The following is a 14,952-nucleotide window of genomic DNA, read 5'->3' on the forward strand; positions in this document are numbered from 1 at the left end:
GAGGAGCAGAGGAGCACAAGATTTGCTTCCTTTTTGTCCTTGTTGTGTGTGATGATTTGTGAGAATTCTGTCACTGAGTTAGGCATTGTGCATCAGGAGAGCAAATGTAGCTGTGCATTCCTTTTAGCTCACCTCATTTTAAAGCTTGCTGCGGCTGTTTGTCTGCAAAGCACTTAAGGGCCAAGGTAAATGTAGGAATGAGCAAGTAGTTGTTTTTAGCGCTGAGTTTCAAAGAACCAGAGGAGAGAACTCCCATTATACTGGGGAGAAAGGAAAGAGGACAACTGTATTACCTCAAAGTAGCTCATAAAATTGGAACTTTGTGTTCCTTTCCTTTGGTACATTGTGGGTTTATGTCATCTTAATTTTTATCTTGAAAAAGTTAAGTGTCTTATTCACAGCCAATAAACATTTTTGCTGTTTCATCATAAAAGATAATGCTCAACTTCTCTGCCTTTAATGTCAGATTTGTAGACAATCCGTTCTGCAAAACCTTTATATCTGTTTTATCTTAAGCATGATGGGTTTTCTATTTAAAACTCATACATATTTATAACCTATATTATTATGTTTGGATCTGTTTTATTTCTTAGGAAATAAGAGGAAACTGAAATACAGACTTGTAACGTTTCTTTGCTTACTAGATACTATATACTCTTATGCTGATATTTTTAATGTGCACTAAGTATGAGGTGACTTGTTCTATTTTTATACTTTTATATACTTTTCAGTATGGGGAGGTTCATATAATTAGTCTTGTTTTCTAAGTCAATATACTAGATTTTAGGGAAAAAATTAAAGGTGCTAGAGGACTTAATTCCAGGTCTGACTGGCAACAGCATGTCTTTGTGCATGGCACCAACTTTCAGTTCCTTTGTGTTTGTAACTCATGGAGAGAATGTCAGTGTTTCTTCCACATGTTCTCTTAAGACGTTTTGGATGTGTATAAGGCACATTGCTTTGATTCTGTGAGACACCTGAGTTAGGAAACAAATGTGTATTGGGAGCCTACAATGCTGTGTTTCAGAAGGAAGAAATTATTATCCAGTGTTAAAATGATTTTTTATGAGGAATTTATAACCTTGAGATAGAATAATTAAACTGTTCATATGACAGTCTTGAAGTTACTATGTGTTACCTGGAGTGCTGCAAATTAGTATGCTGTCCTGTAGCACTAAGAAAATGAAAGGAGAAAACTTGTATTTTACATTTATATGCTTACATTTCTACATTCTGATACATCTATTTATCTGACCTGCACCAACATTGGTTGCTACATGTTTCTACATATTTTAAGAATTAAACATTGAAATCACTTCATTCAGTGAAATATTTGGCTTTTTATAATGACTGTGACACCATTTATCACAATTTTTCCACCTAGTCCAGCCTGTCTTTTAGAAAAAGAAGGTTGGATATTGATGGAGTCTCAGTCCCTGTAAAGTGTTATCTTAACTCAAATGGTTCCCTTCAAAGTTCGCTGCAAAGTTCTCTGAGCTGAGAATTAGCCTGGATAATTAATTCACATTATCAGCTAGCTTTTAGATGGCTAACCTAGCCAAGATGAATCTCACTCTGTGAATGTGCTATCGGAGTGTTACTTATTAGTTAAACATGCGGTGAGTTTATGGTGTTGTTTTGCTTTTACGGTGCCTGAGATTTATTCTTTCTGTGATAGACATGTCCAATATGAAATACAATGAAGCTATTTTATGTCCGTATAGTAGCTGTAATATTCATGTCATCTAGTCCCAGTTTTGATATTTAGATTCAGAGGGAATGCAGCTTTTCTAGGTGGAGTTGTGATCAAATGCTTTGAAGACACTTGATCCTTAGTTGGTTTTGTTTTCTTTTTTTTTTTTTTTGGGGGGGGGGATGCTTAACTTTTTCAATAGTGATGTCTATAAATAATTTATACAGTTGATTTTCATTAAACAAACAAACAAACAAAAACACCCCAACACTGTAAATAGAAATAAGAATGCCCTCCTCAGCTGTTATGATTTCTGATTTCAGAAATATTAGTCTAGAAGACATATTTTGTTTGATCTGTATTCGCTGTTTTTAAAATGCAATAATATGTCAAAGTGTTTTTTGTTTTCCATGCCTTCAGGCAAGCAACATGGTAAGTGATCACATTTACTGAGTTACAAGAAAACTTCTGAAGTTTTGATGTTATGGTGCAGTGCACTTTTAGCTCCAGAAAGATACTCACAGCTTAACCTTTTTACTTAACTATCCTTATTTTAATAGATTTTACTGATCTTCCTGCAAAAGATGGACTTACTTTTAACCAAAACTCCACCAGACGAAATAAAGAACAGTGTTCTACCAATGGTTTATAGAGCCCTGGAGGCACCTTCAATTCAGATCCAGGTACAGTAATCGCAGCCTTTATTTAACATTGCTTAACAGTTTTTTCCTCTTTTATTTCAGATGTACTAACTTTTTGTCTGATTACTTGAAGGAGGGAAAAGGATATAGGAGCCCAAAGGATATAGCTGTGTAATATACTTGAACATTGAAAGAGAATGATGTTTTACTTAAGAACAATTTGGCTTATTAAAATAGACTTTAGTTCCCTGATTTTCCAGGGTAACCACTTGACTGTTGCTCTGATACTTGAATCCTAAATTTTTACTAAGTAGCAAAGAGTCAAATGTACCTTTATTATGTGTTACCTCTGCAAAAAAACACGTGTATTAACTTACCAGTTAGTGATAGGTGGCTTGTTTTGGGATTCCACTTGTAAGAACAGCTATACTGATAATCACAGAATCATAGAAGGGCTTGGAGAATCAGCCCTACGAGGAGAGGCTAAGGAAGCTGGGGCTGTTTAGTCTGGGGAAAAGGAGGCTGAGGGGAGACCTTATTGCTGTCTTCCAGTACCTGAAAGGTTCTTACAGTGAGAGTGGGGCAGGTCTCTTCTCACTAGTGACATGTGACAGGACGAGGGGAAATGGCCTCAAGTTGCGCCAGGGCAAGTTCAGGTTGGATATTAGGAAGAACTTCTTTACAGAAAGGGTAGTCAAGTACGGGAATAGGCTCCCCAGGGAGGTGGTTGAATCACCATTCCTGGATGTGATTTTTTTTTTTCTGTTGGTTAAATATGCTAAATATGCACTTTTATCTTTCAGTGTGTCATTTTACTGGTGCATAATGTTATTCATTACTCAAAGTCAAGCATTACTCAAATTTGCTTGACTTTTGTAGAAAAATGATACACTCCGATGATTATCTTGTAATAAAACATATATATACATGCACAAAGGTGCTTTGTGAAAATGTAAGATATTCTTGTTATCCAAGTATTTTACTACAAATATATGAATACACTTTCAAACATGTTTTCCAAATTCTTTCTTCGTAACATTATGTTTTATTGTTTTATGTATTTTTAAATGAGTTGAAAAAAACCTAGTTGAAAATCTCATTAAATTGAAAGTCTAGGGGGAGATTTCAAGCTATTTTCAATCTTGAGTAATATTACTACTAATCTTATAATAGGAAGTCATATTGAAATTATGTGGAACATTAAACTTATGTGGAATATTTTTTTTCATAGGAGCTTTGCCTAAACATAATTCCCACATTTGCCAATTTAATAGATTACCCATCAATGAAAAATTCATTAATTCCAAGAATTAAAACTGCATGTTTGCAAACTTCTTCTCTTGCTGTAAGTATTCTGAAATCTTATCTTTTTCTCAGCTGGAAATGTTACTTTTCATTACTTTGGCTTTTTGGCTGTTGTGTTTTCAAAGGAAAATCAAACAGCACACCGAGATTTTTTTTGATCTTTTTTCTTTTTTCAAATTCAAAACACAATTTACTTCTGAACTTGGGAATTTTTAAAGTAGTGTTAACAACAGTAAGTTGTTAATATAGCGATTTCTAATGTGTGTTTCTGAGTACTGTCTGCTAGTAATGCCTGTTCTGCAGAAAAAGCCAAGATGTTGTGATCAGTGTACAACTGTATATTTTCCTTTCCTGACACAAAAGTGTTTTAAACTGTACTGAATATTCATACGTTGGTGGCTGTAGTTTCAGAAACAATTCTCTACCTACAAATTTTGCAGCTTCTAAGATAAAAACATGGTTAAGATTTTGTTTAATTCTTACACTTTCTAGGTCCGGGTAAACTCACTGGTATGCTTAGGAAAGATTTTGGAGTACTTAGATAAATGGTTCGTACTTGATGATATTCTACCTTTTCTACAACAAATTCCATCCAAGGAACCTGCAGTGCTAATGGGAATTTTAGGTAATTAATACTTTAAACTTTCCTCTCTTATGCTTTTGGTTTTGTAAATCTCAGAGAGTTTGCTTGATCGTTGATAATATTTCCGTAATGTATTGCTATTGTGACTATTATTGTGTGCCTCCGGTGGCGCAGCGGTAGAATTCCCGTCTGCAACACCAGGGGGCCCGGGTTCGAATCCCCCCCTGTGGAGCAGGGGGTAGAAGTGCCGCTCTGCTACACAGGGGGCTCGAATCCCGGGAGTTGGACTCGATGATCTCTAAGGTCCCTTCCAACTCGCACAATACTATGATACTATGATACTATGATATTATTGTCACTGTTTCATAAGTACGTCCTTGTTCATTTACTGTGTGTATTGCTGGTACTTCTGATCTCAATTACAAATTTGTAATCTTCAAGGCCCAGTGCACTTCAGGGTACTCTGCTGTCCTTGGGCTGTGACAGTTGCCCACGCAGCATCAGAGGACTCCTTTCCACAGAGGAGTATGTAATCTGTCCTCTTTCAAATGCTGAGCACCTGGCTGGAGCTTTTAAGGTGTTATTATTGCCTGCTCTTGCAGCTCAGATGCTGTAAATCATTGCTGTACAAATCTATTACTTTTTACTGCAGGTTTTGTCAGACTCATTTTATTGGACTTTTAAGCAAACATTGCTGCCTTTACACCAAAATGGAGTGCAGTCTGGGTGAGGTTTCACAAAACAGCTAAGAAAATCTAATGACTTGTTACTTCTGGAGAGGGAGGCCTTCAGTGCTGTGCTGAGCTTTCCACTCTGGTGTGTGACCAATTTAGGATGCACGCTTTTAATAGCTTGAGCTTAAAGGGGACCAGCTGATCAATGATCAAGAAAGGGATGTGACTGAGTGGCCAAGTGTGGGGGACAGTGACCATTTTGCTGAGTGGCAATTTGTCAGTTTGTGGTAACTTATAGCCAATGTATATTCAGACGATTTATACGTGTAGAGAGTAACACTTGAGTTTTTTTTCCACATTATTTACAAAATTTAACAGGTTTTCTATTTTGATGTTGTGTGGCAGGTATTTACAAATGTACATTTACTCATAAGAAGCTGGGAATTACCAAAGAACAACTTGCAGGAAGAGTATTGCCCCATCTCATTCCTCTTAGTATTGAGAATAATCTTAATCTCAATCAGGTAGGAACAGAAATAATTTGCACACTTTTACTTGATAAATTGTCAGAGAGTAGATTTAAACTGATGTCACTGGAAAACTCATATGTTGCTATGGGTCTCTTTACTGCAGAAATAAAATGAAATAAAACCACTTCCAATATTACTGTTTGCGTGTCTAAGGGTTGTTGTCTTGCATTCAGTTTTACTAATCTAGTATAAAATTTCAAAGTGAACACTGTCGCCTTCCAAATAGTCTGCACAAGAAGTAAACAACTAGCATAATTACAATTAAAATTAAGAGCTGTAATACAGTCTTAGTATTTCTTTCCTTAGTTTTGCTTGTAAATGTTGTAGATAATGTAAAAATGTCACAGTGTTGGTATGAAATAATTAGGAAATAAGGTACCTAATAGGATTTTTTTGGGGAGAACGAATCTGGTAATGTTCATCTGTTTCTGGTTTTTGTTTTTGTTTTGTCTGCGTTGTTTCACTTCTGTTGTGATGGTGTTCTTTCTTTAGTGATACATTATTTTCACTGTTTCAGTATACACTCTGCTTATGGCCAAGTATCTAATGCAAGATAGTGAAGCCAGTTTGTAAATTATTTAAAAGCCTGTGGTTTATCTCACACTGTATATTGTAAGTTTCATGAGAGACTACCTCTTAGGTTATATGTCTGAATTCTGTCACCGCAAGATTCAAACTTCTTGTATATTTCTTTTACAGTTCAATTCTTTTATTTGTGTTATAAAAGATATGCTTAATAGATTGGAGGCAGAACATAAAACAAAACTAGAACAACTTCATGTCATGCAAGAGCAACAGAAGTAAGTGTTTGTGGGTGTGTTAAAAGATGGACTAAGTAAGCAGAGATAAAATATGGGGTTTTTCTTTGTTTGTTTAGGAAAATGTGAGACAACTTCTAGCCATAGCAGTAAAAATGTAGGTAATTCTCACTTCAGTGGTTGAGAATTGCCTCAAATAAGTGCAATTGTCAACAACTATTTATTAGTCATGGAGTGATAGTATTATTTTGCTGTCAGTTTTTTATAGTGTAAAATCCTTTCCTTTACACTGTTCACTCATACTTTATTTCATTAATCAAAGAATTCTTTAAATATAAAAGTCTATACTGAGTTCCACCAGTACAGTTATACCTTACATCTGTATGCTAAGACTAGTTGTTTTTCTGTAGTTGTTGAGAGCACAAATAATGTGCATCCTGATTATGACAGTGCTCTCATAGTGTTTTGTTTATTTTTAAACCTGCGCTGCTAAATTAATGTAGTGGTTATAACTGTAAAATTTCCCTTTTGTAATGTGTGTACTCTGCACCATATAGATCTTTGGATATAGCTAATCAAATGAGTGTGTCTGAAGACGCAAGATCTAGTAGTACAAATAATCAGGTAAGAGTCAGTATTTTACTGTATTACTTAAACCTAGAAATTTGAAATTTAATATCTCTTAGTATTTACATTACCTAAAATTACAGTTATTTGAATAACTTAGTTGTGATTCTTTGACCTTAAACAGATTGACAAGGTATTCAATAATACTGGAACTGACCTTCTAACTAGTGGACCTGATAGTAAAGAAAATGAGTTGTCATCAGTACAGAAAAAGGTATACTTTTCTTTGTTCTGGAATTCTTACATCTTTTTGTTTAATGTAAGTTTGGTACGTCTTCATGAAAAGAATATATATACATATTCACTGTATTTAAAGCTTCACAAGAAAAGCTGTAGAGTACAGTAATGTACTCTATGTAACCCAGTCACATGTGAAGATCCACTGAAAAAATGTTCAAATAGCATCTCTGAATTTCTGTGAAAGCTTTTTCTTGAAAATAACTCTTCTCTGAACAAAGAATTCAGTGGATAATATGTTTTTGGTCATTCCTCCTTAATTATGGATATGAATGAAATTGAAGCTGCAACAGTGGATTTAGCTTGTCAAATCAAAATGGTCAGGCAACTTAATGATAAAATCACAAATGGAGGTTAAGGTCAAAAACAGAATTTCATAAGGTAGCTGGCAATAACAGCTAGTGTAAAAATTCAAAGTTAAATGAAAGCAGCCAATACGAGGGTGAGTACAAGTAACAAAAAATAAGCATGTTATAATGAAGCCTGTGATTATAGCTAGTATTCAATAATAGAATTGTTTTTATGGCTGTGGCTAGTTAGGTAGTCTATTGTTTCTGAATTGTTTCTGTCATCTGATTTCCTAATTTTAGTCTAAGGGGAAATTATTTTATTATTTTATCATTTGTTAAAGAAAGTAGAATTAAAATCCTGAACAATCTTAAAATAAACAACGCTGTCAGTTGAAGTTCTGTATCAGGTGTCAGTGGGTAATCATATCAAAGCAAAAGCTGAAAAGACTATTTCAAAGCTGAAAGGACTTTTTTGTAATACTGCTTTATTTGAGACCTGGCCAGAATTTCTCGTCATGCTGCTTTCACTTTGGTTTTTATTTGCTTTAAATACTTTTTACTGATATGTGCTTACCCACTTATTGCTCTGAAACAATAGTGCTATTTATTAAAAATATATATATCAAAAACATAATAAATAGTTATACTATTCAACTTAGTACTTTCTCTTTTAAAGGCATCACTTACACTTGAAGAGAAGCAAAAGTTAGCTAAAGAACAGGAGCAGGCACAGAAACTGAAAAGCCAACAACCTCTTAAGCCACTAGCAACTTCAGTAACACCTCCAGTGAAGCAGGTGAGATACAGCTCCAGTAGAAACAATATAATACTTTTTTTGGTCAACTGGTGTATGTATTTAGCAATTGTTTTCTGCTACGAGTCATCTTTATTTTCACCTGTAGCACAGTGCTGCGGTTATGGAAAACTAAATTGCAATTTGCCCTGTATTTGCATCATTAGCAATATTTCCCACTTTTAAAAATGCAGTAGTTTCCAAAGACATCATTTTTATTGGATGGTCATTGTGTTAAATATGAGAAAAGCAAATAGAACAAGAAGATTTTGCTCTGAACAGTTTACCTAAATAACAGAGGGCTTGGAGTTGAAAATGGGGCATGCAAGCAAATGGTATTCTCAGTATACACTTAACAGTATTTGCTGTGTAGCTGTTGGGCTGAATCTGCAAAACAGTTAGTTCCAAATAGCAAAGTGTGAAAATAATTATATGTGAGGTGGATTAGTTTACTTTTCTTACCCATTTCCATGCAACAAATGAGAATTTCTGGAAAAATGAATGCCTCTTCTGTGGGGGCAGTGATTAAGAGCTGTTGCTAGCATGTATGTACAGGAAATACATTTAACTAAGTTTTATCTATTTTGCAGACAAAAGACTTGACAGATACCTTAATAGACAATATGTCGTCTTTGACCAGCCATTCTATCAACAAAGCTCAAGTGGCATCTTCAAACAGCTTCTCTTCTGTCTCTTGTATGGGTGTTGGAATGGGATTTTCATCACCTGTTGACAGCACAAAGAGAAACATGACAAACGGACTAAATACTCACATGGGCTTTCAGACTGCTGGATTCAGTATGGGAAGCGGTCCCACTGCTCAGAATTTCTTCAGTGGTCCAAGCTCAACAGGAGCAACCAAGATGAGCATCGTACCAACTGCCAGTATGCCAAATTACAGTCCTATGAGTGCTGCATCTGCGATCTCTCCACTGACACAACCAAACAGACCCCCAGATATGTCCGCTTTAGATAATCTTTTCGGTCCTCAAAAACCCAAAGTTAGTATGAAACAGATGGCTCAACAGAAATCAAACCAGTGGGTTAATCAGTTTGTGCCCCCACAAGGGTCTCCAAGTGTGAGCAGTTCAGTCATGGGGCCTCAGATGAACATGATAGGACAGACTGGCTTTGGCATACAGGGTAATCCTTTCTTTGCTCCTCAGAACTTTGCACAACCAGCAAACACAATGACAAACAGCAGCTCAGCTAGTAATGACTTGAAAGATCTTTTTGGGTAATGTGTCTTTTTTTCTTTCAAAGATTGATATAATTTGAATCGTGGGTAAGCTGATTAACATCTTTTTTTTTAATGATAAGAGCGTGGTTTGGGGAAAGTTCACCCAGCAATGTAAAGATTTTTGCACCGGAAAAAAAGACTGACTTTTGCATTCACCTGGTACTGCAGTGGAATTGTGCAAATGTCATCTTATGTGTTAAAGATTTCCCATCTTTTTACCCAACTTAAAAGCACTGAAGGTAGGATGCGTAAATTCAATTGAAAAGACGGAGCTGAAAGATTAAAAGTTATTCAGAAGTGTCTTCACAATTCCTGGATTTAAAAAAAACTGCATTTCTTAAACAGAAATGTTTAGGGGGATAATAACACTAAGAAATGCAACTTAGTGCTGTCCAGTCTTGTGGATCAGTCTTTTTGGTGCCTGCTGAATTCAACTACTGTTAATGATTAATGTCATCTGAATTTGGTACCAACTGTTATTGTAACCCATGACAGTGTGCAGGAAGTAAATTCGTATGCTGGTGCAGAATGTTTTGGTAGCCACATTACATAGAAACATCTCTACCTGATAACTGTGTAAGACACTATGAAAAGATGTTTTGCCTTTCCTCACCTGTGAGATAATTAGAATTGATGTGGTAGTTAACTGAAAGATTAAGTGGTTCTAAAATTTTGGGCAGTGGGAAAGTTCTGATACAGTTGACAACCTGTTTTGTAAGATCCGATCCTTGTTACCAACTCCGTGGCAAAAACCTCATACTGCTTAAGCAGAATTAATAATTAGTTCGTGTGGTAATTCAGTCACATTTACTATTCATTTCAGAATAGTTTTGATTTGCTTGATACTGCTTTTGACTGGTGGGGGGGAAGAAAAGAATGGTATGAGTAGTTAAAGAACTTCCCAGAAAAAAATGTCTGTAAAATTCAGGAGTTGACTGCCCCAGTTTCTTACGTTTGGTTTGGTAACAGAAATAGCTTGGATTACTTGGTTTGGGCTCTGTTGGGAAGATGGGAAGGAGATGCCTGCCTAGAAGTTTCACATGGTTTTGTGAGAAAGCAGACTGCCATAAATTGCCTTGACTAGAATAAGCTGTTACATTTTAGTTTTCTTTTAACTCTTGTCCTTATGAAGGATAGATTAATATGAAGTAAGTTCTCAAATACAGATTTGTCAGCTCTAGAATATATGGTAAATACACAGATATTTCAGATCCTTTTTATTGTATTATTCCAAATTTAATAAAGCTCTCCAGAAAAAGAAGCAGTAGTTTCTTCTAGTTTGCAGAAAGTAGATGTTCAGCTTGCCCATGATAGAATCTCTGCTTTGTCAGATACTACTGTTGGGTTTTAACTACGTCTTTCCTTGGAATTTCAGGAACTTTCTTATGTAATATTTCGGAGGCTCTAGCTGGCTATTTCAAGAAGGAAAGAACTAGTTACCTTTTTTATGGAAAGCCTACATGCTTTATTTTCAAAGCCTTTCACTGATGAAATTGTTCTTTCATTTGCTGCTTAAGAAACCAAAGGGCCTTATGCTGTAAATGTGACTTGTATTTTGTTATATTTCCACAGTTCTAAGCGGTAATAGCATTAAGCATATTTCCTAAATAATTGTTCATGTATTGTAGCTGCTGCCTTAGCCCTATTCTTTTAAAATACCTGGGACCAGTGAAATTATGGTTTAGAAAACAAAGCCTAACACATTGTGATGCTTATGCACTGTTAATATTCATGGTAAACATCATAGTTTGTATTAAGGCATCTGTGTAAACCTAAGTACGATACTAGAACTGTTAAATTATTTAAATTCATTTAAAGTTACTAGTACTCTATAGTCTGAATCACACTCATGTCTTCTTTTACATCAGCTTTTCAAGAGCTGTATTTTGTTCGGATAACTTAAGTCAAGACATTGAAAAATTGTTTGAATCTGTATTCCTCTAAATTATTTGGAAAATAAGCTTACATTGAAAAGAACATGTCTTGGGACTCTACAGTGTGTTCAATTAATATATCGAAGGTAAAGGCAGTCTTAAATATCAGTGTCCCGATCTTACTTTTTAGTCACCAGTCCTCCTGGCCTGAGGAGATTTCAGAACCTCACTTAGATTTAATTTATGGAGTGAAAGTTTACTGAAAATTTTGATTATATTGTGATCAAATTTTATGCATAAGATTGCTGAACTCTGGGGTTTGAGGCATGTAATCTTGGCATCTACTGTTGAAGAATATATTTTGTAAGAACAAAACAAAAAATATCCTGCAAGTTAAAACTAAGATTCTTTCTTGCGATGCTGATGTGTTGGAATAATATTGCTATGTGGCTCAAATAATATGAAATGTTTTTAATCTCACATTTCCACACATAATTTTGATTTTTGTTTGCCTCAGTTTTCAGAATGACCGGAGTAGAGGAATAGAAAAAAGAAAACAGGGAGCTTATGAAAATTGTAGCATTTACTTCTCCAGCTTTATTTTTAATAACTGGAAAAAAAAATAAAATTCAGTTAAAATCAGGATCACATCCCTCTTTTTTGCACATACTTCCTACTTAGTATGTCAGAAAACTGGATGTTGAACATCTCGATTATTTCTGCTTAACTTGAAGGAAAGAGGAGTTGCAAGAGGTAAGTCACCAAAGCCATGTGCCACTTGGCTCCAGCTACAGCAGCCTTTCTTTAGAAAGCATTGTCCAGTTCATCTATTCATTAGTACATAATCATTCTGAAGCCTTGCGAGAGGATGAAAGACTGATATTTATGGCCAGAGTGAACACCAGTGTTTGAAAGCAACAGTTGTACTTCAGATCCATTTCAGTTTGTGAAAAGGAGTAGGAGGAGGGAACCGTATTACAAAATGTGGGTATTCCAGAGGCCTTCTATTTCTGGACTTGGATGGAAAACAGTGCTACATCTCAGCTAGCCTGAAACAGAGAGGACTGTTCAGCCCTGATGCAAAACAAAGTGGATAATGCAGGTTCAAAAATGGTGTCTGGGTAAGAAATTGCAAATTCTTTATTGGAAAAGTAACCTGATATAAAATATATCTTCATTATAGCTTCATTATCTGAGCAATACTGTAAATTACACAAAATTTCTACCCTTTGTATTCAATCTAATTTAAAGGAAAAAGATGTGGAAGCTGACTGGTTGAGCCATCACCATACAGCCATACAGCTTCCACCCTGCACACCTTTTTTGCTTGCCTGGCCCTCCTCCTTACTTCCCACTCATTTGTAAAGGACTAGCAAAGATGAGAAGAGTGAAATGTTGTTTGTTTGTTTTTGTTGTTGTTGTTTTTTAATTCATTTTTTTTCTATGAAATGTTTACAACAAAGGGAGAAATGCAAAGAAGAGAAGTAGAAATTGCCGCGTATCTTAAGTGTAAGCATCAGTTTGGCTGCTCTGTTGTACGCTAAATGAATGTTCTTGTACCAAGACAGCAGTTTTTCCACATTAGGACAATTGGCTCAAAATTCTTGAAGTATGGAAGCTTCTGGAGCATCCTCTGAAAATCCAGTCTTAGAAAAATTAATTCTGTAGATGCAAGGATGGTATTAAAGAGGCCTGAGAAACCAACGCTGCTGGGGCTGATTGAGAGGAACCTTGAAACTAGTTGCTTACTGAATAGTTTGCTTAGCAGGCCTCCTCTTTCAAGAGGAGAGAAGCGGAAATGAAATGGCACAAGTGTCATTTCAAGGATGGAGGAAGGAGCAGATTTTCTGTTTCTTTTTCCTACATGTTTTGTGGATAAGGCGTAGTAAGGCCCGTGGAGCCTTCTCATCTGAAGGGTGGAACCAATCTTTAGAAAGTTAATGAATCCACCAGGTGTATGAGAGAAGAAATTTTACTGAGAACAGAGGTAGAGAGTTTCCTAGTTTGTTTTACTGAACATTGAATGTCTTCCTCTCTCAATGGTGGTGTGAATTAGAAATGGCTTGGAGAAGTTAAGGCTTTACAGCTCTGCCCAGGTGCTGAGTACTCCAAGTAAAAGGTTGAGGTTTTGAATGCTTGAAACATTGTGCGCATGAGTCGTAATGATTCTAAACTTCTCTGTTAAGTTTTGACTGCAGCGACATCCATTTCACATGTACTTCCATAAATATCCCAGTGGAATCTGAGAGTGAGGAAAATGTGGTAGCTTTAGTGTTGTAACTTCTTTTGTGTATATGTCTACAGATAGGTGGGTGTGTATTTAGACTACAAGACTATTGATTTTTTTTTCAGTTTAAGTACACCAGGAGAGCAAAGAAAAAATATATATAGTTTAAAATTTAATTTTAAAAATGCAAATTCTACGAGGCTTCCATTGGGGCAAACAGTTATGTGCTGCTTTCTTATGTATTATAAATCCATTCAGTTAGCCTGTCCCTGTCTACATGATTTGATCAGAAAAGAAGTTTTTGGAAGGTAAGTTTATGAAGACTGAGTCTCTCGTTACAGATGAAAATTTTGGACTTTATGATGATTTTTGTTCCTTGATGCGTTTTTTTTTTTATAGAGGAGGGAAACATCACTAATCTGTGCTGCTTACAACTAAAGAGATGTAAGAAAGGGGAATACAGAAATATATTGCTGTACATGTAACCCTTTTATGTTCTTTGTTAAGAGATATGCTGCATTTTATATACTCTATTATGGACTTTTATTCTGAAATAGCTGTGAGGAAACCTGTCTGGAGATTTTCGGATGATTGAGCTGATTTTTGTGTGAGGTCCTGCTTTGTATCTATCTTTCCAGTAGGTTTTGATTGCTTTACAAAGAAATTACACAAGGCAGTAAAACCTCGGATTCATACACCAAATCCTCTTGCCTTCAGGCCTCACACCTCTATCAACCGAACATACGAGCCCGTGAAGCTGTATCGTCTTTGAGTTGTCTGAAACAATTCTAACTGCTGTACAGATTTCTGAGATGAAGTTGTAAATCAAAAATATGTCATAGTGAACTCAGGCCTTGTGCAAAATATTTAATATTTGTTTATTTGTCTGATCGTACAGTCTCTGTACTAGTGGCAGTTTTATGTTTTGATTGTAAAACATGAAGATCCTCATTTATGAAGTAGTGTTGCTGTAGTGTCAGCTGTGATCCATGATTAGAACTGTCATAGCATGGCATTGGTGTACCTCCAATTTAATGGACAGCTCTTCAAAAACGAATTTATTCTTGTATCAACTTTTAGATCAGTTACTTAAAACATGTAAAAGGTACAGTGACCGTTTTGAGAAATTCTTATCACTTTGTACTGTGAATGAGGTTGCCTATGGAAATAAATGAACTTTTCATATGTTTGTGTTGGAGGACAATTTTATTTTTAATCTCCATCAAATACTTCTGTGGAGAACTTTATCACTTCATGTTTTGTTTGAATTATAGTTTGTGGAACATAATTTTATTTCTTAAAGTGGTTCCTGTGAAATTTGATCATATATTTCCCTCATGGAAAAGATGAAAGTTGTGGGGAGGAGCTGACACATGGGATATCTCTGATATTAACATTTACTTTTTCTGAAAGCACGTGAAGCCCGTGTTTGAAGTTGCCATTTGGATGCCACGCAATGATCTAAATGTTCATTTTCATT

The 14,952-nt window shown here is 35.6% G+C and overlaps 1 protein-coding gene across 1 annotated transcript in view; it reads left to right on the plus strand.

Moving 5' to 3' along the window:
• SCYL2 (SCY1 like pseudokinase 2) overlaps positions 1-14,650 on the plus strand; it is a 32,484-nt gene extending 17,834 nt beyond the window's left edge. The window contains exons 10-18 of the mRNA XM_072352835.1: positions 2,254-2,376; positions 3,566-3,679; positions 4,132-4,264; positions 5,302-5,420; positions 6,126-6,226; positions 6,742-6,808; positions 6,936-7,025; positions 8,015-8,134; positions 8,722-14,650. Coding sequence (XP_072208936.1) covers positions 2,254-2,376; positions 3,566-3,679; positions 4,132-4,264; positions 5,302-5,420; positions 6,126-6,226; positions 6,742-6,808; positions 6,936-7,025; positions 8,015-8,134; positions 8,722-9,372 — 1,518 coding nt within the window. The 3' untranslated portion in view covers positions 9,373-14,650. The remainder of the gene's footprint in view (positions 1-2,253; positions 2,377-3,565; positions 3,680-4,131; positions 4,265-5,301; positions 5,421-6,125; positions 6,227-6,741; positions 6,809-6,935; positions 7,026-8,014; positions 8,135-8,721) is intronic.
• Positions 14,651-14,952: the final 302 nt, after the last annotated feature.

Source organism: Excalfactoria chinensis, chromosome 1 (genome assembly GCF_039878825.1).
Source record: "Excalfactoria chinensis isolate bCotChi1 chromosome 1, bCotChi1.hap2, whole genome shotgun sequence".
NCBI lineage: Eukaryota > Metazoa > Chordata > Aves > Galliformes > Phasianidae > Excalfactoria > Excalfactoria chinensis.